This window comes from Emys orbicularis, chromosome 8 (assembly GCF_028017835.1).
Source record: "Emys orbicularis isolate rEmyOrb1 chromosome 8, rEmyOrb1.hap1, whole genome shotgun sequence".
NCBI classification, from domain to species: Eukaryota; Metazoa; Chordata; order Testudines; family Emydidae; genus Emys; species Emys orbicularis.
This window is the reverse complement of record NC_088690.1, coordinates 59,692,776-59,715,748: the sequence shown is the minus strand read 5'-3', so window position 1 is coordinate 59,715,748 and position 22,973 is coordinate 59,692,776. Positions and strand designations below refer to the sequence as shown.

Sequence of the window (22,973 nt, the reverse complement as noted above, 5' to 3'; positions counted from 1 at the left end):
GGGTTTGGTTTATATGCACTCTGTTAGTCAATACATATATGTTAGGCATAGTGCAAACCGCCTTAATATTGTGTTTTATCCAACACGTGGGCAGTTATATTAACTGAATTATGTCTTTCCCACAATTCTGTTGACGTCCATTCACTAATGTCAAGATATATAGTCACAATACCTGCAAAGCTGAAGTCAGCTTTGGCACTGGAAAATATGAAACATGTCAAAGACAAGATACATTTGTTCTCTTTCCTGGTACAAGTTGAGAGGTACATTCACAGGAAACTGGTTTGAAATGTAGTATCCAAAACTGAGAGAGAAGTATACATCATGGTGCCAAAAAAACAAGATAAAAAGCTAATTGTTGCTTAGTCTTAGGTGATGTACAGAGTTCTTTTACTTAGTAAACTACTATGATACAAATATTAGTTAGGGTTGGAGGCAGGGAGTATATTGTGAGCAACTCTTCTGTAAGGTGAACTTCATGCTGTGAGAAACAAGCTTCCCTGAAAGATTCTGTAAAGTAAGAATTCTTTTCTTTCTGCATTGAACTGCATCGTCTTTAGCTGATAAACTTGGCAAGGCTTCACTGTTTGGGCTCTTGAACATTTTTAATATCAAACCACAAGTGTAGTTAAGCAATTGTCTATATTATAGACAGTAACTTTTCAGTTTACCTATGTATTGATACTAAACATGAAATGAATAGAAATAAAATATTTACAAAAGCCAACACTGGTGAATCATACATATTAATCTACAAAGATTGTGTTTCAGAACTGTAGTGTATTGATTGATGGAGTCTGAATATAGTTTTAATTGAAAGAACCAGCTATTGGTTTGCCAGCCACAATAGTGTTCTGCATAGCAACTATCGTAGAACTTCACACTCAGCACTTCTTGCTGCCATTGTGCTTTCACAATTAGCTGCTGTTTGATTCACTCTTGGCACTTCTACTTGAAATGCACACTTATCAGTTTTTTTTAATAACAGGTTTTAGCTGTCTGAGAATCACTTACTTCCCTGAAAAAACTGTTAGGGAATCAGTCTTGGTAGATTGCTATCTGGAAATCAGTGCGTACTTCTAATAAATGCCTTTAGTTTAGAAATCTGTGTTTCTATGTTTATATTTAAATCTAATCTACTTCAGTGCTTTCTAGAGCATCTATCTTGTAATATCTGGCCATCAGCTTGGACTTCTTCAGAAGCTGAATTTATACTGTTTCCTGGGAGTAGTATTCCAAGATTTTTAGGGGAGGGTAATGATAATTCAAACTTCAGAAGTCTCCTGGTAAGTAGCTTATAATAACTTTGATATAGTTGGCAATTTTACAGGTCAGATATCTGAGACTGAAAATTGTAACTAATTTTTCCAAGTTTAGTTACTGTTCCAGCTCCCAACCCTGTGCTTATTCTTCTAGGCCCCACAGTCTCTCTGCCCATAAGATGCTGTTTCTTCTTTGTACTGTTGTTTCTGCTTGCCCAGTTTCAGATCAAGGTAGCTATCAGTCTGTTTATCTAGATTTCAATAAGGTTAAAGTTGTTACACCTTGTGATAGTTTGTGTCCTACTTTTTTTTTTTCTTCAGTAGAATTTAAAGGTGGTACTTCCTGCTGTCATGTTCACCTGCAATGTGCTTCAGAGAAAACTGCAATTCCTTAAGACCTGACCCAAAGCCACTAATATCCAGTGGGGGGCTTTCTGTTAAGACTCTCACTGACTTTAATGGGCTTTGGATCAGCAGCTCTGTATCCAAAGAGGCTGTGAGTTTATATATATGATGGCAATATGTTATTGCCAGAACTTATAACAGTCTTCAAGTATGTAAAAAGTTGCTATAAAGAAGAGGGTGATAAATTGTTCTCCTTAACCCCTGAGGACAGGATAAGAAATAATGGGCTCAAATTGCAGCAAGGGAGATTTAGGTCAGACATAAGGAAAAACTTCCCAACTGTAAGGGAAGGTTAGACAAACATCTGTCAGGAATGGTCTAGATAATACTTAGTCCTGCCTCAGTGCAGGGGGCTGGACTAGATGACCTACTGAGGTCCCTTCCAGTCCTACATTTCTATGATTATAAGTTCAGAGTTGGCAAATACCATATTTATTTTAAAGAACCCAAGAAAAGTAAAGTACAAGAGTGTTTTTGTGTAAGTGGTTGAGAATGTGAATTTCTGTTCCTTATAATTCCCCAGGATATATTTTGTCCCATATGACTATGAGGTCATTCAGCTAGAAAGACAGTTAGGTGGAGGTACAATGTGTCTTTACAGCAGATATGCAAGGATGCAATTTAGTCTACAACTCTCACCCTTACTAGGTGTTACAGAGTAAGTTGCTATGCCTGTACTGAGGCAGAACTTTTCTCTTTAGTATAATCTTTTATAGGTGTGGAGATGGGATTTTCACAGATCTCTTCTTAAGTTGTGGTGTATGTTTGTTTACTCTGAAAATGCTTTCTGATCTTTAAATGGTATTTCTCCAACTAAACAAACTCTGTTCTTATAGTGGTCAAAATGACAGATTTGAGATATTCACATGATTGTAAAATGTTACAATTTAAAAAAGACATCAGCTCACAACTTCAGGTCCTCGCAGTTTTGTGACTGTTAATATTTGAGACTGATTAATGTAAGAATTGGATTTTAAATCATTTTGTTGAGCAAACTAGTAAATAGTGCTATACGTGGGACTGTTCTTCGTTAATACTTGGCAAAGTCAACTTGAGTCTGTGAAACCAAGGACCTCTTTACTGTATTCTGGCTTTTTTGTGTACCTAATTAGTCCTGGAAAGTATGAGTGAAGTAGCAAAAGTCCCTTCCATCCATTTATATCTGGGCCACAAGAGTATCAGCCCAAATTTGCCTTAGCAATACCACTCTTTTCTTGCTTTTGAAGTTGATCGGCATCTGTATATTGGTTGCCTTTCCTCATCTAGGCAACCACAAATGTCCCCAGGCTGCATTTATACAAAGTTTAGAAATAAATTAATATAATAATTAACATTAATTTCTTTAGCTGCATCATATTTTCTGAATTTACTATGTAATGCCAACATGTTATACATGCTGAAATCTGTTCAAGTCATGAACTAATAAAAATGAAAAAAAAATTGAATTTTAATGCCTTCTTGGAAACTGAGATTAGATTGCAATGATTTCAAAATGCCAGTTTGGTCACAATTTGCAAAAGGTTGAGAAAATGTGTATTTAATATATTCTAGTAAAAAAATTTTTTTTAAAATTTTTACCTATTTTGCTGATTGAGTTTTCAAGTGATCAAGAATGATTTTCCTATTCAGTAGCATGCATACCATAGATAGCACTGCCTGCCTGCTACGTGTGTTGAGTACAAAGACAAATAGAAAAGACATGAGCACTGTGGAATTTACTCATGCATTTATAAGAGTGTTTGTGTTATAAGAATTGTATTTTGTTTTTATTGTGCTAAGAAAACATTTCTCCTAAATGCTTTGACGGGAAGCAGGATACACATGTCCTGTAAGAAACAGTCTACATTATTAGCAACTATTTTATGTTAAATTCACAACTTCATGTGGAAATGACTCTTATAGTTTATTTGCAACCAAATATATTTCTGCTGGCAAAACTAGAGTTTCTCTCCAATTTTCTGTCTACTATTTTGGGGTGCAAACACATTGTGTGTGTAAATGTTAAAACAATAACAATGTAAGATCAGATAAACATTGAAAGTAATCTTATAATGAGTTTTTAAAAAACTATTAAATAACTGAAAATGAATTCATTTTCACATTAAAATAAAACAAATAGTTTGTTTTACATATTTACATTTAAAGGTTGAACTGATCTGGAGAAACTTGTACTGTAACCTAAGAACTATTTTAATCATTTTAATGGCTGCAATTAATGCAAAATGTGTAGGGCTTTAATGAAGATAAATATTTATTGCAAATGTTTAAACCCTTGTGTGTTTTGTGAATTATTAGAAGCTTTATATTTAACACATACTGTATCACAGTGAGAAAGTTTAAAAAACAAAAACCCAAAACACTTGTAGCACTGCATTTTGCAGGGCTAAATTGTGCAAAATAAGAGTTTAAATGTAACTTTTTTCCCCCCTGGAGCTCAAGCACTGAAAAGTTTTATATTTGATCACTTGAGACAGTGGGGTATGGTTTTTGTTTTTTTTCAGTCAATGGGTCTGATCATCATCTGAACTGCTTTCAGGGAATAAGAACCTCCTCTGTACTCAGCCCAAAAAATCCCATCTTGATATTTGCTTCTGTAATGACCTCCTCTGTACCACACTCCGTTAAGGTTAGAATGTGCGCAAGCATTATACCACCAGCCTCCTTTGTGAAAATGGGCACAATTTCCTGTTGGGAGAGAATAAAATAAGTGAAACCTCAGCACTTCAGAGGGGAAATGATAGACCAGGGGTTCTCAAACTTTTTTATGCTATGGACTACATATTAACAGAGTGCTTGTCTTGCTAGCCACTTTGTCTCCCATTAGTGATCAGATGGATAACTTCTCCTTCCACTTACAATTCTCTAAACTCTGTTGCAACTACAAACTGCAGTTCACAGAAGATTGCTGGTAATCTGAGGAGAGCTGGGCTGGTCACATGGGGCTGGCTCTCCTCTTTGATTTCAGCTGCTTAATTATATTGAAAGAAACTAAAAACATACTTTATGTAAGCAATTGTTAAGAATATCTGCTTTAAACTGTTCAGAAGTACTTTGGCGGGAGCAATGTGACTTGTGCCTTAAGTTTCAATTTCAGTGATTTGTGGTGAAGTTTACCTTATGAAGAGAGATATGGTGGTCAGTCTTCTCCGAAGTTTTAAAAGTAACAATATTAACAAAGTAGCAATTGTTTTAAGTCGTCATTTTTTAAGATGCTACCTACGTTCAGGGCCAAAACTGGACAATGAGTGGTGCCGTAACACGGTATGTTTTTCTATGGGTCATTTTCAGTTTTTAATCAACAATTTTATATTAGTATTAGAGCTTTTTATCATTGAAGGGGCATCATCAAAAAAAATATTTTGTCTGAAAATGTACTTGTTATAGATACAAGTAACATGCAAGGCCCTGATCCTACAAAGACTTCTTCATGTACTTAATTTTATTCACCTGGGGCTACTGAGTGATTCAAGTTAAGCACATGTATAAATCTCTGCAGGATTGGGGCATAACATTGCTATTAGTGAAACAGATGAGAGAAAATAGTATTCTCTATTTTTTCCGGTTTGTTTACTCTTTGTATATTGGTTTCACTGTTTCCCATATATAATCAGTTGGTTTCTCTCTTGCCAAAAAGACCCTTAAAAATATAAGGGGACAGAAAAACCGTTTTAAGTATTTTTAAAGGTATGTTTTAAAAAGATACTATGTTACATTAGCTGAAATGGGAATTTCTTAACTAGTCAGTTAAAAAATATCTAAGGCCAGGTCTACACTACCGCGGTAGTTCGACGGCTGGCAATCGAACTTCCGGGTTCGATTTATCGCGTCTGGTCTGGACGCGATAAATCGATCCCGGAAGTGCTCGCCGTCGACTGCGGTACTCCAGCTCGGCGAGAGGAGTACCGCGGAGTCGACGGGGAGCCTGCCTGCCGCGTGTGGACCGCGTCTGAACCGCGGTAAGTTCGAACTAAGGTATGTCGACTTCAGCTACGTTATTCACGTAGCTGAAGTTGCGTACCTTAGTTCGGATTTGGGGGTTAGTGTAGACCAGGCCTAAGTTAACAATGTCCCTTTGAGAAGTGCAAATAATGCTAGCATCAAAAGCTGCTATGAGACTCCCTAATCCATAGAAAAATATCGTTTTCCAGATTGCTAACCAAAAGGGTGCTTAAAGAGACACAATCAGTTTGAAATCTAGTCTATTTTAAAAACACTAGTTAAAAGTAGTGTATCTCTGGCAATTTTTGAGTCTTTATAATTGCATTACAGCACCTAGCACAGTGAGGCTGTAATCTCTCTTTTTGGGGTATCTAGGCCCCACTTTAATGCAAATAATATTCCTATTTCAAAAAATATTTTTTCTCCCCATTTTCCTACATTTCAGTGTAGGAAAACTCACAAAAAAAGAGAGAGCTGACTGTGCAGGAGAATCAATAAAGCTGACTTGCAAAATGCACAAAAAAGAGAGAAATATTTCTTCTCTCTCTCAATCTTTTGGTTGTAGCAATATTAGATGTTAACTGGTAATAATAAGTACTACAACATTTTCAGATAGAATTGTCCCTGTAAGATAATGGCTATGTAAAAATTTGTTTATTAACATGCATAATTAAAAAGGAAAGGAAAGAGTCTATGATTTTCTCACATGCTGGTAAAAACCCAAGAAGTTTGCTCCTTTGCAGGATTGCACAACTAAAATCCCACTAATGCCTCAAAAGAAGGCTTAGATGTGTAGTAAGTTATGTAAAGGCCTACTGCTAACCCTCTGGATCAAGGTTCACCAAGAAAGACAAATGACATGATTTCTGAGAATAACAGCAAAGGTCTTATGTGAAATAGAAGAAACACATAGCTTATTCAGTCATCTTACCCCTACTGAAGTTGACTGAATTAAAATAACTAAGTCCCCAGTTGTGCAACAGGCTCCATGCAGATGCATGGTTCTGCCTACATGGAATAATTTACGGGATTGAGGTCTATACTGGGATCATTTATAACTGAGTGGATTAACTGATACATTGCCTATAAGAAAAATTCATCTTCGTAAGAGTCTTTAAATTATTCTGGAGCACGAACTGTATTATTTCTTGAAACAGTTATATATGAATAAGGTGGCACTACCAATGGAATCTGTTGCATTGAGCAGCTTTTTCCTATGTATAACATCATTAAAATCCCCTTACCTGTGTATGTATCTCTATCTCTGTCCAGTGTTGTAAATTGTTTTCCATTGTGCCATATCATGGAATCCCCTGCATTTCCCTGGTAAGTTCCCAGACGCAGCCTATAGAATTCACTTTCAGGCTCCAGGCGAAAACTGCTGTATTCTGCATAGACTTTCTTATTACTCCAGTCTTCTAGTTCAATCAATAGCCTATAATTGTCCTGATTGGTAAGCATGTAAATATTTTCTAGTCCCAGCCAGTACTCTCCATCAACATTTCCAAATCCTTTCTGTACAAAGAAAACCAGAATATGAGGTTAAATCTACTGGCTTTTCTGAATCTATTGAATGAAGACATTTACCAGTAGTAGTAGTAGTATATCCCAGTAGAATGTGTATCTAAACTAAAAACTGTTAGGCTTTTAAACTTCTGCTCCACCCTTTCAATTAGTTCCTTTGGGCTAGATTCTGTCACCTTTACTTAATCTAAGTAGTACTCCACTCCATGAGTAGTCTCACTGATCTCAATGGGACTACTGGCAGTGTAATGTATTACTCAGCATGAGTGAAGGTGTCAGAATCTGATCCTTTGCACCTTTGATTCCCATGATGTGCTTTTTGGAACAATATTTTCTGTGGCACAACTACTGTTGTCCATTAAGATCGTATGAGTAACCCATTACAATGAAGTACTTTGAGGCACAGAAGATAATTATAGATGAGTAAGCCAATACTCAAGATGCATAACTTTTTTGTACCTTTTACAAGGTAGAATGGTATTTCACTATATATGTAATCAGACAATCCATCTGTGTACTCTAGATTTCAGTTCTAGTAAATTCAGTGAAGACTATTGGTCTTGAATCACAGACTGCTGGTATGATACATTTTTGCTAATATTTGCAAGCCATTGTTTCCTTTCCCTAAGAAAATATCCACTTTAATATCAATGTATAAAGTGTTTGGAGTTGTAAATAAAATACTTGTTATTTTTCTTTTAATTATGTGGTGTTTAATAGGATTATAAATTCTTTTCCTCCATAAAACGCTCTGAGAGCTAGTTTGTGGGCCAGTTTTCCCAAAAAAGTTAAGCAATTGAAAAACCAATTGTGTACACCCACTACAAAACTTTCACTTTATACTGAAATGTTCAGAGTTATACTCTTTTTGAGGCTATTGAAAGTAAATACTTTATTCAGATTGTGTGTAAAAGAAGTTTGGTTTTGTGCTTTATTATTTTAATCTCCTTTTTCCTTTTATAAAAGGGGGAATAAAGTAAAAAACATTTGTTATTTTGTCATCGAGGATACAGCTTTGTCAGATTCCAAGAAATTCAACGGTTAAACTTCTCATAGTAACCTTAATTCACTTCCTCTGCACATTTAAGAGGTAAAATTTATAACATATGACCAGCCATATATGATGATGCCAGTTCACAGACAAGAACGTTATTCTTTGTGGCTTAGCTCCCTTTTAGCTTTTGCTTTTTCTGTTTTTATTCGCCTGTTCAGTTTTTGCTAATTCTTAGTTCTTGGGTAACTAACTATTTTACTTCTGATTCTTTTTCAATTGTTAATCTTGCAGCAAAATTAACTGCAGTGGAGAAGAATTGCATTGAAAAATAGCATCTTGTGAATACTGATACCAGATTCTAGAGGTTACTGTCCCTACCAAAAATGAAGCTGTTACTTTTCTGAATTCTAAAACTTACCTTGTAACTGTCCCAATTCCTGAAGAAATTGACAGATCCATCTGTCCTTTTCTGAATAACTGCCCAGCCTCCAGGGTCCAGACTGTTCTCACACCATAACTGTACTGGTTCATTGCTGTTTTCAGGTTTGATCATATAAATCCCACTGTTGGAATGCCCAGCTTCTTTAGCTTGTTGACAGTCTTTGAAAGGACCTGTTTGAAAAGAACTGTCTTAAGCTTAAGCTTATTTTTTAAAAATGTACATTTGGGACACAAGTTACATATAACATGTAGTTAGTAGTGTATGTACACAAAGACTTTGTATTGCAATGCAAGACTTTATCTTAGAGGTGGTAAATATCTGAGATCCCATTTTATTCTTGCTGTTTCCTGCTAGAAAGTATTTACTTTCTCATTTTAACTGCAAATTTAAAAGTTCCATGGTAAACATTGCAAAACATCCTTTCCAGTTTGTGGTTAATTTTATAAATTTTGCCTATTTCCCCCACCAACCTTACAAATAGATAACTGTTTTGTTAAACAGGTGGTGCATTTTTTGACTCTTTACATCTGTTATTTTGGTAACTTTTTTCTTTATTGTGTATCACAAATTACACCCTGATACTAGATAGGCAAATATTGCAACTTGCATTTCGTAACTACTTTATCCTGTATAGCCTTACCAGATGTCGGATGCTGGCTTACTTCTTCCCTATAATGCATACATTTGAAATGGTCATAAAGTAAAAAGTAAACTAGAACGCATGAATAGAGCAGAACTACAATTTAATTAGAAAACTTTTGTCAAATTCTGCAAACCCTCTGACAGGAACCTTTATAAATCTAATGATTTTTATACTTCCATTTCCTGACAGTTATGATATGTGTGCATGGCTGTTAGCCAGGATAGCATGTGAGCAGTGGACCAGATATTTTTGAGCAGATAATAGTGTTCATTTATTGAGTTTCAAACCTACAGCTATGTAGAAATGCAGCTGCTGACTGTAGCTCTTGAAAGTTCTTTTAGGCTCTGAGTACACCTCTACCCCGATATAACCCGGTCCTCCGGAGCCAAAAAATCTTACTGTGCTATAGGTGAGACCATGTTATATCGAACTTGCTTTGGCCCCCCTGCTCCTTGTCCCCTGACCGCCCCCTCCAGAGACCCCCATCCCTAATCACCCCCAGGACTCCACCCCCTACCCAACCCCCCTGCTCCCTGTCCCCTAACTGCCCCGACCCCTATCTACACCCCCCCCCCCGCCCCCTGACAGGCACTCACCAGCAGCAGCGGGAAGCGGAGCAGCCTGGCCCCAGCCCGCTCCACTCTGCCAGCTCCCAGCTGCGGCGCTCCGCTTCCCATCACCGGTGAGTGCGGAGAGGTTGGGGAAAGGACACCCCCCATACTCACCTGCGGCGGGAAGCCGAGCGCCGCAGCTGGGAGCTGGTGGAGTGGAGCGGGCTGGGGCCAGGCTGCTCCACTTCCGCCGCTGCCGGTCAGTGCGGTGAGGTTGGGGAAAGGACCACCCCTCTTCCTCCCCCCTCCCCCCGTACACACCTGCAGCGGGAAGTGGAGCGCCATGGCCCCAGCCCGCTCCGCTTTCCTTGCCCCGGCCCCAGCCATGTCGCTGGGGGGGTGGGTGTTGGGGAAAGGTCCCACGTTCACCGGCAACGCCGGAAGCAGAGCAGCCCGGCCCCAGCCTGCTCCACTCCGCCAGATCCCAGCTGCGGCGCTCTGCTTCCCGTTGCAGGTGAATACAAGGGGCGTCCTTTTCCCCAACCTCCCCGCACTCACCGGCGGCGGGAAGCGGAGCGTCGCGGCTGGGAGCTGACGTGCTGATCCGCCGGAGCGCTGCTTTACCGCGTTCTGCGTGAACCCGTGTTATATCGGGTCGCATTATAGCGGGGTAGCGGTGTACTATATTTACTAAACATACTCTCCATTTCTGAAAGATGATCTATGAGCGTTCAGTAGGAAACACTGTCAGCTTACATTTTTGGAGATCCTTGCTATGTTGGTGTGTCCCTCTTAAAAGATTAGAAATCCAGCTATAATTTCTACCTCCACTAAATCCCTTCCCCCACAAAAAAATTAATGCTGTTAGTACATCACTATTTATATTGTTTTTGGACTGGTTTTATACCATCTTTGAGTCAGCTTTTTCATTATGAACTGGATATGTTCTGATAATGGCTAGCTAGTGATGAATCCCTTAAATTCAACTGATTTGAAAAATCAGTATACTTAACAACTTTTATATGGACTTATTAACATTCTGTTTAAAGTGTTTGGTTACTTTTTTGTTATGTTTATAGTATAATATAAACATATTAATAAATTGTGCAGTTGTCTCCATATAAGCTCATGCTACATCTAGAGTAACCATTATTGGGTTACAGTTCTGATACTGATTTGAAACAATAAACCTAACCTGCCCAATTAATAATTTAAACAAATAGCAATATAGTGATTATCTTTTAAAAAAATATTTTATGAAGTGTTTTTTTCAGTTCTCTTCAATTACTAAGATGATGGACTAGGTTCAACTGTCTTAATTTGATCTCTGCTCTATTTTTGAACAAAAAGATGGATGTGCAATGACTGTCCTTTGGTAACCCACCTGCTAAATTCAGGGAGAATATTCCATGTGTGAGGGCAGTCTGGAAAGAAGCACAATGAAGTTTGTTGATGGTATCCCTTTAATGTTCTTGATTAGTGAAAACCATTTTCACCCTTAACTCCATCTTAATGGAGGTTCTTTATCTGTTTCTTTAAAGACTTGTGAGTAGTAGTCTGATATTAGATGTGGAAATGTGTAATCAACCAGGATATCCATAGAACTAGTCCACATCTGTTACAAGTTGATATAGAGCTTGAATCACCATGCAGCTTGAAGTTCTGGGCAAATAGAACCATGACTTATTTATTACAGGTCTCTGAGATTTCATTCTTTATTAGCAAGTCATTGGGGCCTGTAATTCTCCAGAGTCATGCATTTTAGGAGTCCTGGTTATTAAAAGCTTACCAGTTATACTTGTAACTATCTTAAGTCATGACTTAAGGGTTTAGAGGAGTTGAAAAGAATAATAACCTGGTAACAGCTCAGAGTGCTTAGAAATGCCACTGGAACATAGGTGGCAATTCTGACTGAGCCCTTTGGTAAATGTTGATGGCACTAACAACTACAAGAAGTGCTACGGGAATTGAGTCATGATTTCTATAAATTGTGTTGGTGTACTATCAATGTTTGTAACTGACTAGACCTTTTGTCCAAGCTAGTGGAACGGGGAGCTTTCTGTAAAGTGCCTAGCACAATTTGATGCTGTATTAAAAAAACAGTGTGGCTCCATAATAAATGTTGTTCTAAAACAACTTCTTGATTATAAAAGATGTGAAAGCAGAAAAATAGCAAAACTTTATAATGTAGATTGAAATATTGAGAACAGTTGAACAGATCTACTACTGTGGCTGTAATACTATGTTCTGTGCAGAGGAAAGGAATCTAGGACTCTTATTTCCAGGACCATTAGAGACCAGAGCAGATGGTATTGCTGTTTTGACTCACTGCTAAGTAATGGAAGGTCGCAATAGTCTGTTTACATAGTGTTTTGACCATTGCTAAAATTCAGCTGGCATTAGTCTCACAGGATGCAATTTGTATAAATTTTGATCCTTAGACTTGTAGACACTGCTGATTTAAACTGTTGAAGTGGTAGAAGAGGTTTCAAAGTTACGTTCTAGAATGAAGGAGTGAATAAATCCAACAAATCCTTTAGTTTTGATTAATTATCTTACATCACTTTCTAGGGACAGATAAATCCTTTGATATATCATGGCATAGGAACTATGATCCATTTTTTGTAGTTGTTCATTGGAAATACTGAGATTTGTGACTTGATAAAATAGTTTGCGCTGTGTTGAAGTAAAGAGGTGTTGTTTTTATGCTAATGAAAGGAATAACATATCAAATATACAGTGTCCCTATTAGGACTTCATCTGTATGGTCATCCTTGAAGTCTAGTTGGGATAATGATAGTACCTGAACATAAATTATATCTTCCTTCTTCGACAGATTTTTCTCTCTCCACCAAATTCTGTCCAGTTACTAAAGTTAGATGCTGGTGTAACTGAGAACATGGTATGGCCCCTTGTGTCTCATAGTCATAGCTGTTTACTGAAAAACCAAGTTTTAATACTACTTACTGTCACCCGAATACAGAAATTAGAGTGGTTTTCACATCAACAAAATTAACTAAGTTCTAATTACCTATTCTTATTATCGTTGATGTCATAGCCAGAAAGAAAGGTTTACTATTTCCTCTTGAAAGCCAACCATATAATTTCTTTAACAGCTTTTGGTTTTTAAGAATGAAATATTAACATGAACAGAGACCATAGCTTTGGAATTTTGTTAAATATGTGAGAACAAAGGAGAGCAGATCTATTTCACAAAACGACACCTAGTCTTTTAGCACTTACAACATATGCATTCAAATGTTAAGATCTTGAGAAGAGCATAGGACCCATGTCTTATTTGTTTGCTTGGGTGCTGTTGGTAACTTGCACTTTTTGAGATCATGTCCTAAATTTTTACTATTACAATACCAAAATTGCATTCTATGTATATGATGATTTAGCAAATCTGATGGTTGATCTCTAGTGCATGACATTTTGACATATGTTAGGTGGTGAAAAAGGAAAATGATGATGGGATATTACTGGTTTCTTAGGATGGAATACAACTTTAAAAAAACAACAACAAAAAACCTGATGCCTGATTTGAGTGGAACAGATGGCTGATGCCCTAATGTGGATTGTCCAGAGACATTGTTATTGCTGAGTGATTGCAATTTTTACTTGCATGTCTTTAATAAGTATTTTGGAGACATTAAAGGAGAATCCAAAAATCAAAGAAATAAAAACTAACTAGCTAAAAAATATGATTATAGAAGGAAGATGTGTGAGAGGCCCTTAATGTTCACTTGTCTTGTATGAAACGCTGAAGTACAGATGAGGTATTATCCCTTGTGTGCATAATGACAACTATAGTTAAATGTGCCTACACATTTCCATACTAAATACATTTATCATTTGCTCATAACTTTCTCAATTTTTCACCTTTCCGGCTGTTATTTTCCAAGTCTGGTCTGTAACTGAAGTTGAGCTTTTTGGTTAGTTGGTTGTTTTTTGTTTTGGGGGGAGGGTGGCGTTTGAGCAAAAATGATTCAACCATTTTTGAGTAGGAGAACAGTAGGGAAAAACACTTCATACTTTTTTAAAAAAACAACAACTGGAAATAAGGCATAAATTTTTAACAGTGAGAGTAATTGTTCCAATGATTAATTTGCCAAGGGTCATAATGGATTCTCCATCACTTACAATTTTTAAATCAAGAGTGGGTGTTTGTCTAAAAGATATGCTCTAGGAATTATTTTGGGAGAGTTCTATGGCCTGTGCTATACAGGAGGTCAGGCTAGATGATCGCCATGTCCCTTCTGGCCTTAGAATCTATGAAACTCAGTGTTTTGAGGCTTTTATTAAAACCGCACTGACTCCAAAACTCAGGAGTTGAAATTGGGCAGAGACTGTTCTTAAGGAGGAAAGATGCTTTTGACATTCCACTGAAAATGGTTATGAGCAGTTGAAGATTGTAGTTTACACACGTGTGGTAGGTTTTAATTACTTTCAACCAACAATAACTTGAAAAAATATTTTCTCTGTAGAAATTAAACTAAGTACTTAAAATAAGGAAATAAGAGAACGTAAGTACTTAAAATAAGTTTGTTTTGCACAGACATAAGGGTCCTCATACCCAGACCAAGTTATGAACTGGGACCAAATGTATTAATTTGTTTTGATAAAGTAGTTGCAAATATAAATATTCAGTTTAATTGCCGTTCAGAACAGTTTTTTTTATTTTAAATTAATTGTCCTGCATGCAGCTTTCCTCTTCCCTTTAGTAAGTTATTTAAAATTAACTGTTGCATGATTTCCTTACATGCTGTGCAGTCCAACTTATTCACTGAGGTTCAGATTCAGAAAGTTACTTAAGCATGTGCCCATCTTAAGAATGAAAGTGGCTGAACTGAAGTTTAAAATTAAACATTAAGTATATTGCTTAATTGGCACCTGAGTGCCTGACCTGCTCCCATTGAGTTAGAAGGATTCTTCAATGAAGCTTAAATCACTTCTTATTTTTGTGTTAGGAATTGAGTATACAACTGAGGTTTATTTAATTAATTTATCTGAGTTCATAATTTTGCGTTTACATATGCATCTTGCATTTGTATAGAAAACACTTTTTTCCCCTCTAGGAACTTGTCTTCTGTGGGGTTGATTTCTCTAATGTTTTCACCTCAGTGTAAAAAATAGTTTCCCCAATGTGCTATGTATTTTCCTTCCGACCCACAATTAAAGATACTAATACATGATACTTTGCGCTGCCCCCAGGCAAAGGCAGGTTTATGTGATTGGGGACTCCTTACTGAGGAGGTTAGACAGGCCTGTAACCAGGGCGGACCCAGAAAACAGAAGGGTGTGCTGTCTGCCGGGCGCTAAGATACGGGATGTGGACCTGCGGTTGAAAAGGATCCTAAAAGGAGCGGGTAAGAACCCCTTGATCGTCCTTCATGTAGGAACGAATGACACAGCTAGGTTCTCGCTAGAGAGAATCAAGGGAGATTATGCCAGGCTGGGGAAGACGCTTAAGGAAGTCGAGGCTCAGATTATCTTCAGTGGGATTCTGCCTGTTCCTAGAGAAGGACAGCAAAGGGCAGACAGGATTGTGAGGATAAATAGCTGGCTAAGGGAGTGGTGCTATAAGGAGGGCTTTGGGATGTATGGCCACTGTGAGGCTTTCGGGGACAGACAGCTGTTCTTGCGGGATGGACTTCACCTGAGTAGGGAAGGAAATAGACTTCTGGGAGGGAGGCTGGCTCATCTCATCAAAAGGGCTTTAAACTAGGAACTTGGGGGAGACGGTTGGGAGATGTCCAGTTGATCTCCACGCCAGATTCCAACACTGAAAAAGAGGGCGAGGAGAAAAGCACAGATATAGGTAGGGGTAGGGAATTGGACATAAGAAGGAGGGGGCAGATGGACACTACAGGGTCCGTACCAAAGTGCATAACTAATGGGAGAAAGGATAGACAGCATACGGTAAGATGTTTATACACAAATGCGAGAAGCCTAGGTAACAAAATGGAGGAATTGGAGCTCCTGGTCCAAGAAATGAAACCTGATATCGTAGGAATAACAGAAACGTGGTGGAATGGTAGTCATGACTGGAGTACAGGTATGGAAGGGTATGTGCTGTTTAGGAATGACCGGAAAAAAGGTAAAGGTGGGGGTGTGGCATTGTATGTCAATAATGAGCTAAAATGTAAAGAAATAATAAGTGATGGAATGGATAAGACGGAGTCTGTCTGGGCAACAATTACACTGGGTAAAAGAACTACTAGAGCCTCCCCTGAGATACTGCTTGGGGTGTGCTATAGACCGCCGGGATCTAGCCTGGATGCGGACAGAGAACTATTTAATGTTTTTAAGGAAGTAAAAACTAATAAGAGCTGTGTGATCATGGGGGACTTTAACTTCCCAGACATAGATTGGGGAACAAATGCTAGTAACAATAATAGGGCTCAGATGTTTCTAGACGTGCTAGCAGATGAATTCCTTCATCAAGTAGTAGCTGAACCGACGAGGGGGGATGCCATTTTAGATTTGGTGCTGGTGAGTAGTGAGGACCTCGTTGAGGAAATGGTTGTAGGGGACAACCTTGGCTCGAGTGACCATGAGCTAATTTGGTTTAAACTAAATGGAAGGGTTAACAGAAATAAAACCATGACTGTGACTAAGGTTTACGATTTCAAAAAGGCCAACTTTAATAAATTAAGGCAACTACTTAGGGAAGTGGATTGGGCTAACATACTTAGAGAGCTAAAGGCAGATGAGGCCTGGGATTATTTCAAGCTGAAGTTGCACGAGCTGTCCGAGGCCTGTATCCCGAGAAAGGGGAAACGGTCAGTAGGCAGGGGAATTAGACCCAACTGGATGAGCGGGCGTCTCAAAGGGGCGATTAAGAAAAAACAGAAAGCGTACAAAGAATGGAAGAGAGGAGAGATCGGCAAAGAAACCTACCTTATTGAGGTCAGAGCATGTAGGGATGCGGTGAGAAAGGCCAAAAGCCGTGTAGAGTTGGACCTCGCGAGGGGAATTAAATCCAATAGTAAGAGGTTTTATAGCCATATAAATAGGAAGAAAACAAAGAAAGAGGAAGTGGGGCCACTGAAGCTTGCAGATGGAGTGGAGATTAAGGACAATCTAAGCATGGCACAATATCTAAATGAATATTTTGCATCGGTCTTTAATAAGGCTAATGAAGGGCTTAGGAATAGAGGGAGCGGGACAGAGGGGAATAAAGGAGGGGCAATTGACATTAAAGTATCAGAGGTGGAAGCCAAACTTGACCAGCTAAATGGGACTAAATCGGGTGGACCGGATGATCTTCATCCTAGAATATTGAAGGAGCTGGCGCGAGAAATTGCAAGCCCCTTGGCAATAATTTTTAATAAATCTGTAAACTTGGGGGTGGTACCGATGGACTGGAAAATAGCTAATGTGGTTCCTATTTTCAAGAAGGGGATAAAAAGTGACCCGGGTAACTACAGGCCTGTTAGTTTAACTTCTGTAGTATGCAAGGTCTTGGAAAAAATTTTGAAGGAAAAAGTAGTTAAGGACCTTGAGGTGAATGGCAATTGGGACAAATTACAACATGGGTTTACGAAAGGAAGATCGTGCCAAACCAACTTGATCTCCTTTTTTGAGAAAGTAACAGACCTTCTAGATAAAGGAAATGCGGTGGATCTAATTTACCTAGATTTTAGTAAAGCGTTTGATACTGTGCCGCACGAGGAATTACTGGTTAAATTAGAAAAGATGGGGATCGATATGAAAATCCAGAGGTGGATAAAGAACTGGTTAAAGGGGAGACTGCAGCGGGTAGTACTGAAAGGGGAACTGTCGGGTTGGAGGGAGGTCACCAGTGGGGTTCCTCAAGGTTCGGTTTTGGGTCCGATTTTATTTAATCTATTCGTTACTGACCTCGGAACCGAATGTAGGAGTGGGCTGATAAAGTTTGCGGATGACACAAAGTTGGGAGGTATTGCCAATTCGGAGAAGGATCGGGATATTTTGCAGGGAGACTTGGATGACCTTGTAAACTGGAGTAACAATAATAGGATGAGATTTAATAGTGGGAAGTGTAAGGTGATGCATTTAGGGATGACTAACAAGAATTTTAGTTATAAGTTAGGGACGCATAGGTTGGAAGTGACGGAGGAGGAGAAGGACCTCGGAGTCCTGGTTGATCGCAGGATGACTATGAGTCGGCAATGTGACGTGGCTGTGAAAAAAGCTAATGCTATCTTGGGATGCGTTAGGCGAGGTATTTCTAGTAGGGACAGGGAGGTGCTGCTTCCGTTATACAAGGCGCTGGTGAGACCTCATTTGGAGTACTGTGTGCAGTTCTGGTCTCCTATGTTTAAAAAGGATGAACTCAAACTGGAACGGGTACAGAGAAGGGCCACTAGGATGATCCGAGGAATGGAAAACCTTTCCTATGAAAGGAGACTCGAGGAGCTCGGTTTGTTTAGCCTAACCAAAAGAAGGCTGAGGGGGGATATGTTTGCTCTCTTTAAATATATCAAAGGGATTAATACCAAGGAGGGAGAGGAATTATTTCAGCTTAGTAGTAATGTGGATACGAGAACGAATGGATATAAACTGGCCGTGGGGAAGTTTAGGCTTGAAATTAGACGAAGGTTTCTAACCGTCAGAGGGGTAAAATTTTGGAACAGCCTTCCGAGGGAAACGGTGGGGGCGAAGGACCTCTCTGGCTTCAAGATTAGGCTTGATAAGTTTATGGAGGGAATGGTTTGATGGGATAATGTGATTTTAGTCAATTAGGCATTAACGTGCCATCGCGGGTAAAATGAGGGTCCGGCTGTAGAATCTTGCCTGTATGCTCGGGGTTCTGCTGATCGCCATATTTGGGGTCGGGAAGGAATTTTCCTCCAGGGTAGATTGGCAGAGGCCCTGGAGGTTTTTCGCCTTCCTCCGCAGCATAGGGCAGGGGTCGCAGGCTGGAAGATTCTGTTGTGGGTGAGTCAGCTTTTGTGGCCTGCATCATGCGGGAGGTCAGACTAGATGACCATATTGGTCCCTTCTGACCTTAAAGTCTATGAGTCTATGAGTCTATGTTTTGTGTAAACTGTTTCCTGCAGTTGTAGCTTAGTGACTCATTAGTACTTGAGAAGAACAGTTGTTTCAAATATAATGAGAAAAAAATATGCTATAACATATCCAGAAGACAGTTTTACCTTTCATATGTACAATCTTTTTTTCATTTTAACGTTTATCTGATGAGGACAGCCTTATTGGGTTTTGGTAGTCTTATTTGGCAGTCTCCGTTTGTAAATTTTCTGCGTAATCTTCTAAACTAACATCCCCCTCTTGATGTTTTTCACTTTTCCTATTATTTTACAGCCCTTTTCTCTTTTGCACTGCTTTATCACACGGTACCTTAATTACAGGAAACAGAGAGAGAACTAGGAATAGCTTTGTAATTTATTGTATACTGGTTTTTATTTTAACTTTTAATGATCTACATTTTACCAGCTTTGGAACTACTCAATCCATTTTCTCCCACCTCTGTACAAAATGCACATTCTTAAAATTCCCAGACCTCAGTACTGAAAGAAAACACACAGCAAATGAACCCATTAATGTTAGAATAAGTTGACTGAGATTCCTTTAACTTAGTTTCCAGAAATGTGTAGAGGAAAGAGGAGATTTTTTGATAAATGTTTTACAGATAACATTCGTTTGTGCTGTTGCTTTTCCTCATATGTACATACCTATCTGTTTATAATTATAAAACTGAGGGAATGGGTATCTGGGGAAACAATAAATCATGATGTAGTTTTGTTTGAAAGTTGTTTTTTTAAAGAGAATTCTGCTGTTGCTGTCTGACTAGACATTAACATAGCTTTTTTTTTTAATATTAGCTGTTTCCTTTCTGCCACTTACAGGTGATTAAGTTCTCATGATATCTGGCATTTCAGTTGTACTCTGGGCTAACTTTCCCCCAGATCCCTAAATAGTCCCTCTTTTTATCAACAGCAGGTTGGTTGTAGTGAATGCAGAATAACCATGATAAATGTGTGTTTTCACCCTCAGGAACACTGTTGAATGTCCAGCTGAGTCTAAAACCCAGTGCAGAACATTATGCTATGTAAGCTCATAAAAGGCAAGAAAAAAGATGGTTACTTGGAAAGCATGGATTAAAAAAAAAGATAATCCAAACTTTCAGGATTGAGCAGAATAAATTGACAGTTTGTGATGCAGTTGGAAATAATTCTATGAAGTATTTTTAATAACCAGGGTGCATAAAATCAATGATTTTTAATTTAAATCGGATTTTTGAGGAAAAATAATTAAAGATAGTTTTAAATAAGATACATTATAGCTCAAAGGTATCTCATCATGGAATAGGGATTATAAATTCTAATTCTATAGTATAAGACAATATATTCATGTAATGTTTAAGAAAAGATTTGTAAATGAGTTCCAATAGTTCATGGATTAGGGATCCAATCTTCTGGTGTTCCACAGGCTTCTGTATAGATTATTTAGGTTAATCTTTCTATCTACCCAATGGGACTCAGTGCTCAGTCTAGAAGAGACCATCAGAGATGCTTAGTTTTGCAGTTCTCAAACTGTGGATTTGTCTCTCCAGAGGTAATATGCTTGTTAACAGCAAAACCAAAATTAAATAAATAAATAATATGTAGAGGTGAGAAATAAGACCTCAACTCTATTGTCCCTCTGCAAATTTGTGTACACAGAGTAAATCCCTCACCCCTCTATAAAAGTGCAACATTTCAAAAAGTTCAATGAATAGAAGATTGTTGAGGGGCAGAATAGCTCTGGACAAGGAGAAGAAGTCTGGAGATAAATGTGAGAAGCGAGGGACATATGCTTGTTTTGTTAAAATATTATATATTTGCTGTTGAAGAAAAAAATCCAAAATACTTAACGTTGTTGTTGTTTTAGTTAAATAAAACAAATTAAATGTCTGGTGATGTTTTCCTCCTAATACAGCTTGGCAAGAAAATCCTCCAAATATTAATGATTAGCCTGCTGAATTGGAAATAGTTCACCTCCCAATGACTTCATAAATATCTGCTTCAGTTACCTTTGGTAAATGAAATAACCAAATAATCATTCATTTTCTGATATAGCTGTAAAACTAATCTGAAAAGTTTTCAAAATAAATCACGGTTTAAAAATGTATAGTGTGTACCTTCTAAAAATGAAACCTACATCTGTCTCAGAGTTGTGAAGAATATGAATTAAGGTTATAACAACCAACAAGAATGCACTTTATGTAGAACTCCATGATTAAATCAAGTCTTCCTGACTCATGATTTAAATCAAATCCACCCCTATTAATAACGTGTCTAGGAATCATGCTGGAGTTCCAGTAACCCCCAGATTAAATGCATTTTTCTTTCATTGTCACTGGTATTTTTAATACTTTGTGAATCTATATAATTGGGTGAAGTAGGACAGTGAACTGAAAACATTCAGTGAATCTCCTAAATGTGTTCTCATGATATTTTAATAAAGAAAACAAATGCAATATTATCTTTCTCTCCTGGAAAAAATGTTGTTTTTCATTTTAAATATCTATGGTTGGGATTTTTAAAAGAGCCTAAATGAGTTAGGCATCTAACTTCAATTTTTGTGGGAGTTGGTCATCTTACTATCCTAGGTTCCTTTGAAATTCTCAGCCTAAAGAATACAAAGTTGTTTAGAGGATCATTGTGACATCAAATTGTCCTGCTATCATAAAGTCAGAATCTGCCGAGTGTTGAGAATTCATTGAGGCTGGAAACACAACAGTGCAATAATGCATAGTGAGTGTAAGTAGAACTGGTGAGTACAGCAAACATTGCTAGCTGCATTTACTTCCAGGGAGTTTATCTCTTTTCTTTGCTGTTCACAAAATTCTAATGTAACTTGTGGGACAATAATGTTCATAGAAAAAGCAATAAGTAAGTATCAATCAATGTTTGCAGAAATCAAATTTTGTTTCCAACTTATGCTCATCCAGTCTGGAAGTAAAAGTAGTTCTCTACAACCTGTAACCAGTGAGACTTACCTACACAGCTTGAATTTCAAATATTAAATACTTGCAGCAAAGTTCTCATATGTTATCTATAGGTCAAGAATTAGTCATAGAAATTATTTGACAAATAAATTTGAGAATCTACAGCTGCTGTCAACCTATTTATCATCAGAAGAGGTTGAATTTGCTGAATAAATTATTCATTTTGAATTATTCATTCCACTCTAGTTGTAAGTAAGCATTGTAAGAGGGTTTCCTATTTGTTTACATGACATTCTCTTTATTTTGGACATAATGTTAATCAACTCACCTTCATTGATTAAAGTTAGCGGTGGTATCCTGAAAGGACTTTTTGTAGGAGAAGTAGCTGGATCAGGTGGTGGCCTTATGTCTCTGTCTCTAGGATAACTTGGGTCCCTCTGTATCTCATTACCTCCCAAAAGGCTGGGAGTATAGTGCTGGCTGTTAGGAATGTGCTGTGGCACCACCTGAACAAGAGGAGGAGATCCGTCGGTGTCCTGTCTTGACAGTACCTGCAAGCACTGCTCTTCCAATAAAGAGATAATCACAGACTGATTATTTACAAGATCAGTTAGTGCTGCATATTTTATTTCAAGCTCCCTGTATCGTGTTGCCATCTTCAACATTTCTGTTGTAACATTGAGGATTTTGTTTTCCAGTTGGGAAAGCTCAAGTGAATTATCACGCTTTCGGATTATCTCATGCAAGAGCTGCATGTAGAGCTGAGTGACTCGGGAGTTCATGTTACGACTTTCTTTTCTCAGCAGTTTTACCTCATTCACAATATTTCCATCCACATCCACCACTAGCTGCAAGATATCAATCTCCCGCTTCTGCTTGGACAATACTTCCTTCAGGTTCTCTATGTCCATCCTTGTGATTTCATCTTTTCTGTTATCTGCTCCTACTCCTTTGGTGTTTACACAAATTGGCCCTGTTATTTTTTGTTCAGGAACCAAGAACGTATAACCACATTTTTTTCCTTCCTCTCCACTATCTGTTGAACGAGGGTGCCTCTTCGGGGATATTTTATTGAGTTTAGACTTTTCTGTGCAGTGTCCTGTAGACAGTAGTAGGAATAATAGCACACCCAAAGTCCATGTAGATATCTCCATTTTAAGATGAATGTGATGGCTTTCAGAAGACTAATAATTGGATAAATAGAAAGAAAGTTAATTAATCAGAATCCAGTTTTAAGGCCTTACTTTATATCAAGCAACATATCATGGAAGAGCA

At 38.0% G+C, this 22,973-nt stretch overlaps 2 protein-coding genes across 2 annotated transcripts in view; one reads left to right on the top strand and one right to left on the bottom strand.

Annotated features, from left to right (window-relative positions):
- Positions 1–22,973, top strand: part of RALGPS2 (Ral GEF with PH domain and SH3 binding motif 2) — a 260,231-nt gene that overhangs the window by 132,372 nt on the left and 104,886 nt on the right. The gene's annotated exons all lie outside the window — the stretch shown is intronic.
- Positions 4,165–22,903, bottom strand: ANGPTL1 (angiopoietin like 1). The gene is made up of 4 exons (XM_065409866.1): positions 22,027–22,903; positions 8,543–8,736; positions 6,851–7,121; positions 4,165–4,352 (listed from the first exon to the last, which is right to left on the bottom strand). The coding sequence occupies exons 1-4, from the start codon at positions 22,850–22,852 to the stop codon at positions 4,165–4,167; spliced, it is 1,479 nt and encodes a 492-aa protein (XP_065265938.1). The 5' UTR covers positions 22,853–22,903.

Excerpts from the sequence above, each read along its gene's own strand:
- ANGPTL1 (XM_065409866.1), bottom strand. The coding sequence starts at position 22,852 with ATGGAGATATCTACATGGACTTTGGGTGTGCTATTATTCCTACTACTG. Across the intron at positions 8,737-22,026 it reads GCTAACTTTAATCAATGAAG|GTCCTTTCAAAGACTGTCAA; the intron begins GTGAGTTGATTA and ends CTTTTCAAACAG. Across the intron at positions 4,353-6,850 it reads AGATAGAGATACATACACAG|GAAATTGTGCCCATTTTCAC; the intron begins GTAAGGGGATTT and ends CTCTCCCAACAG.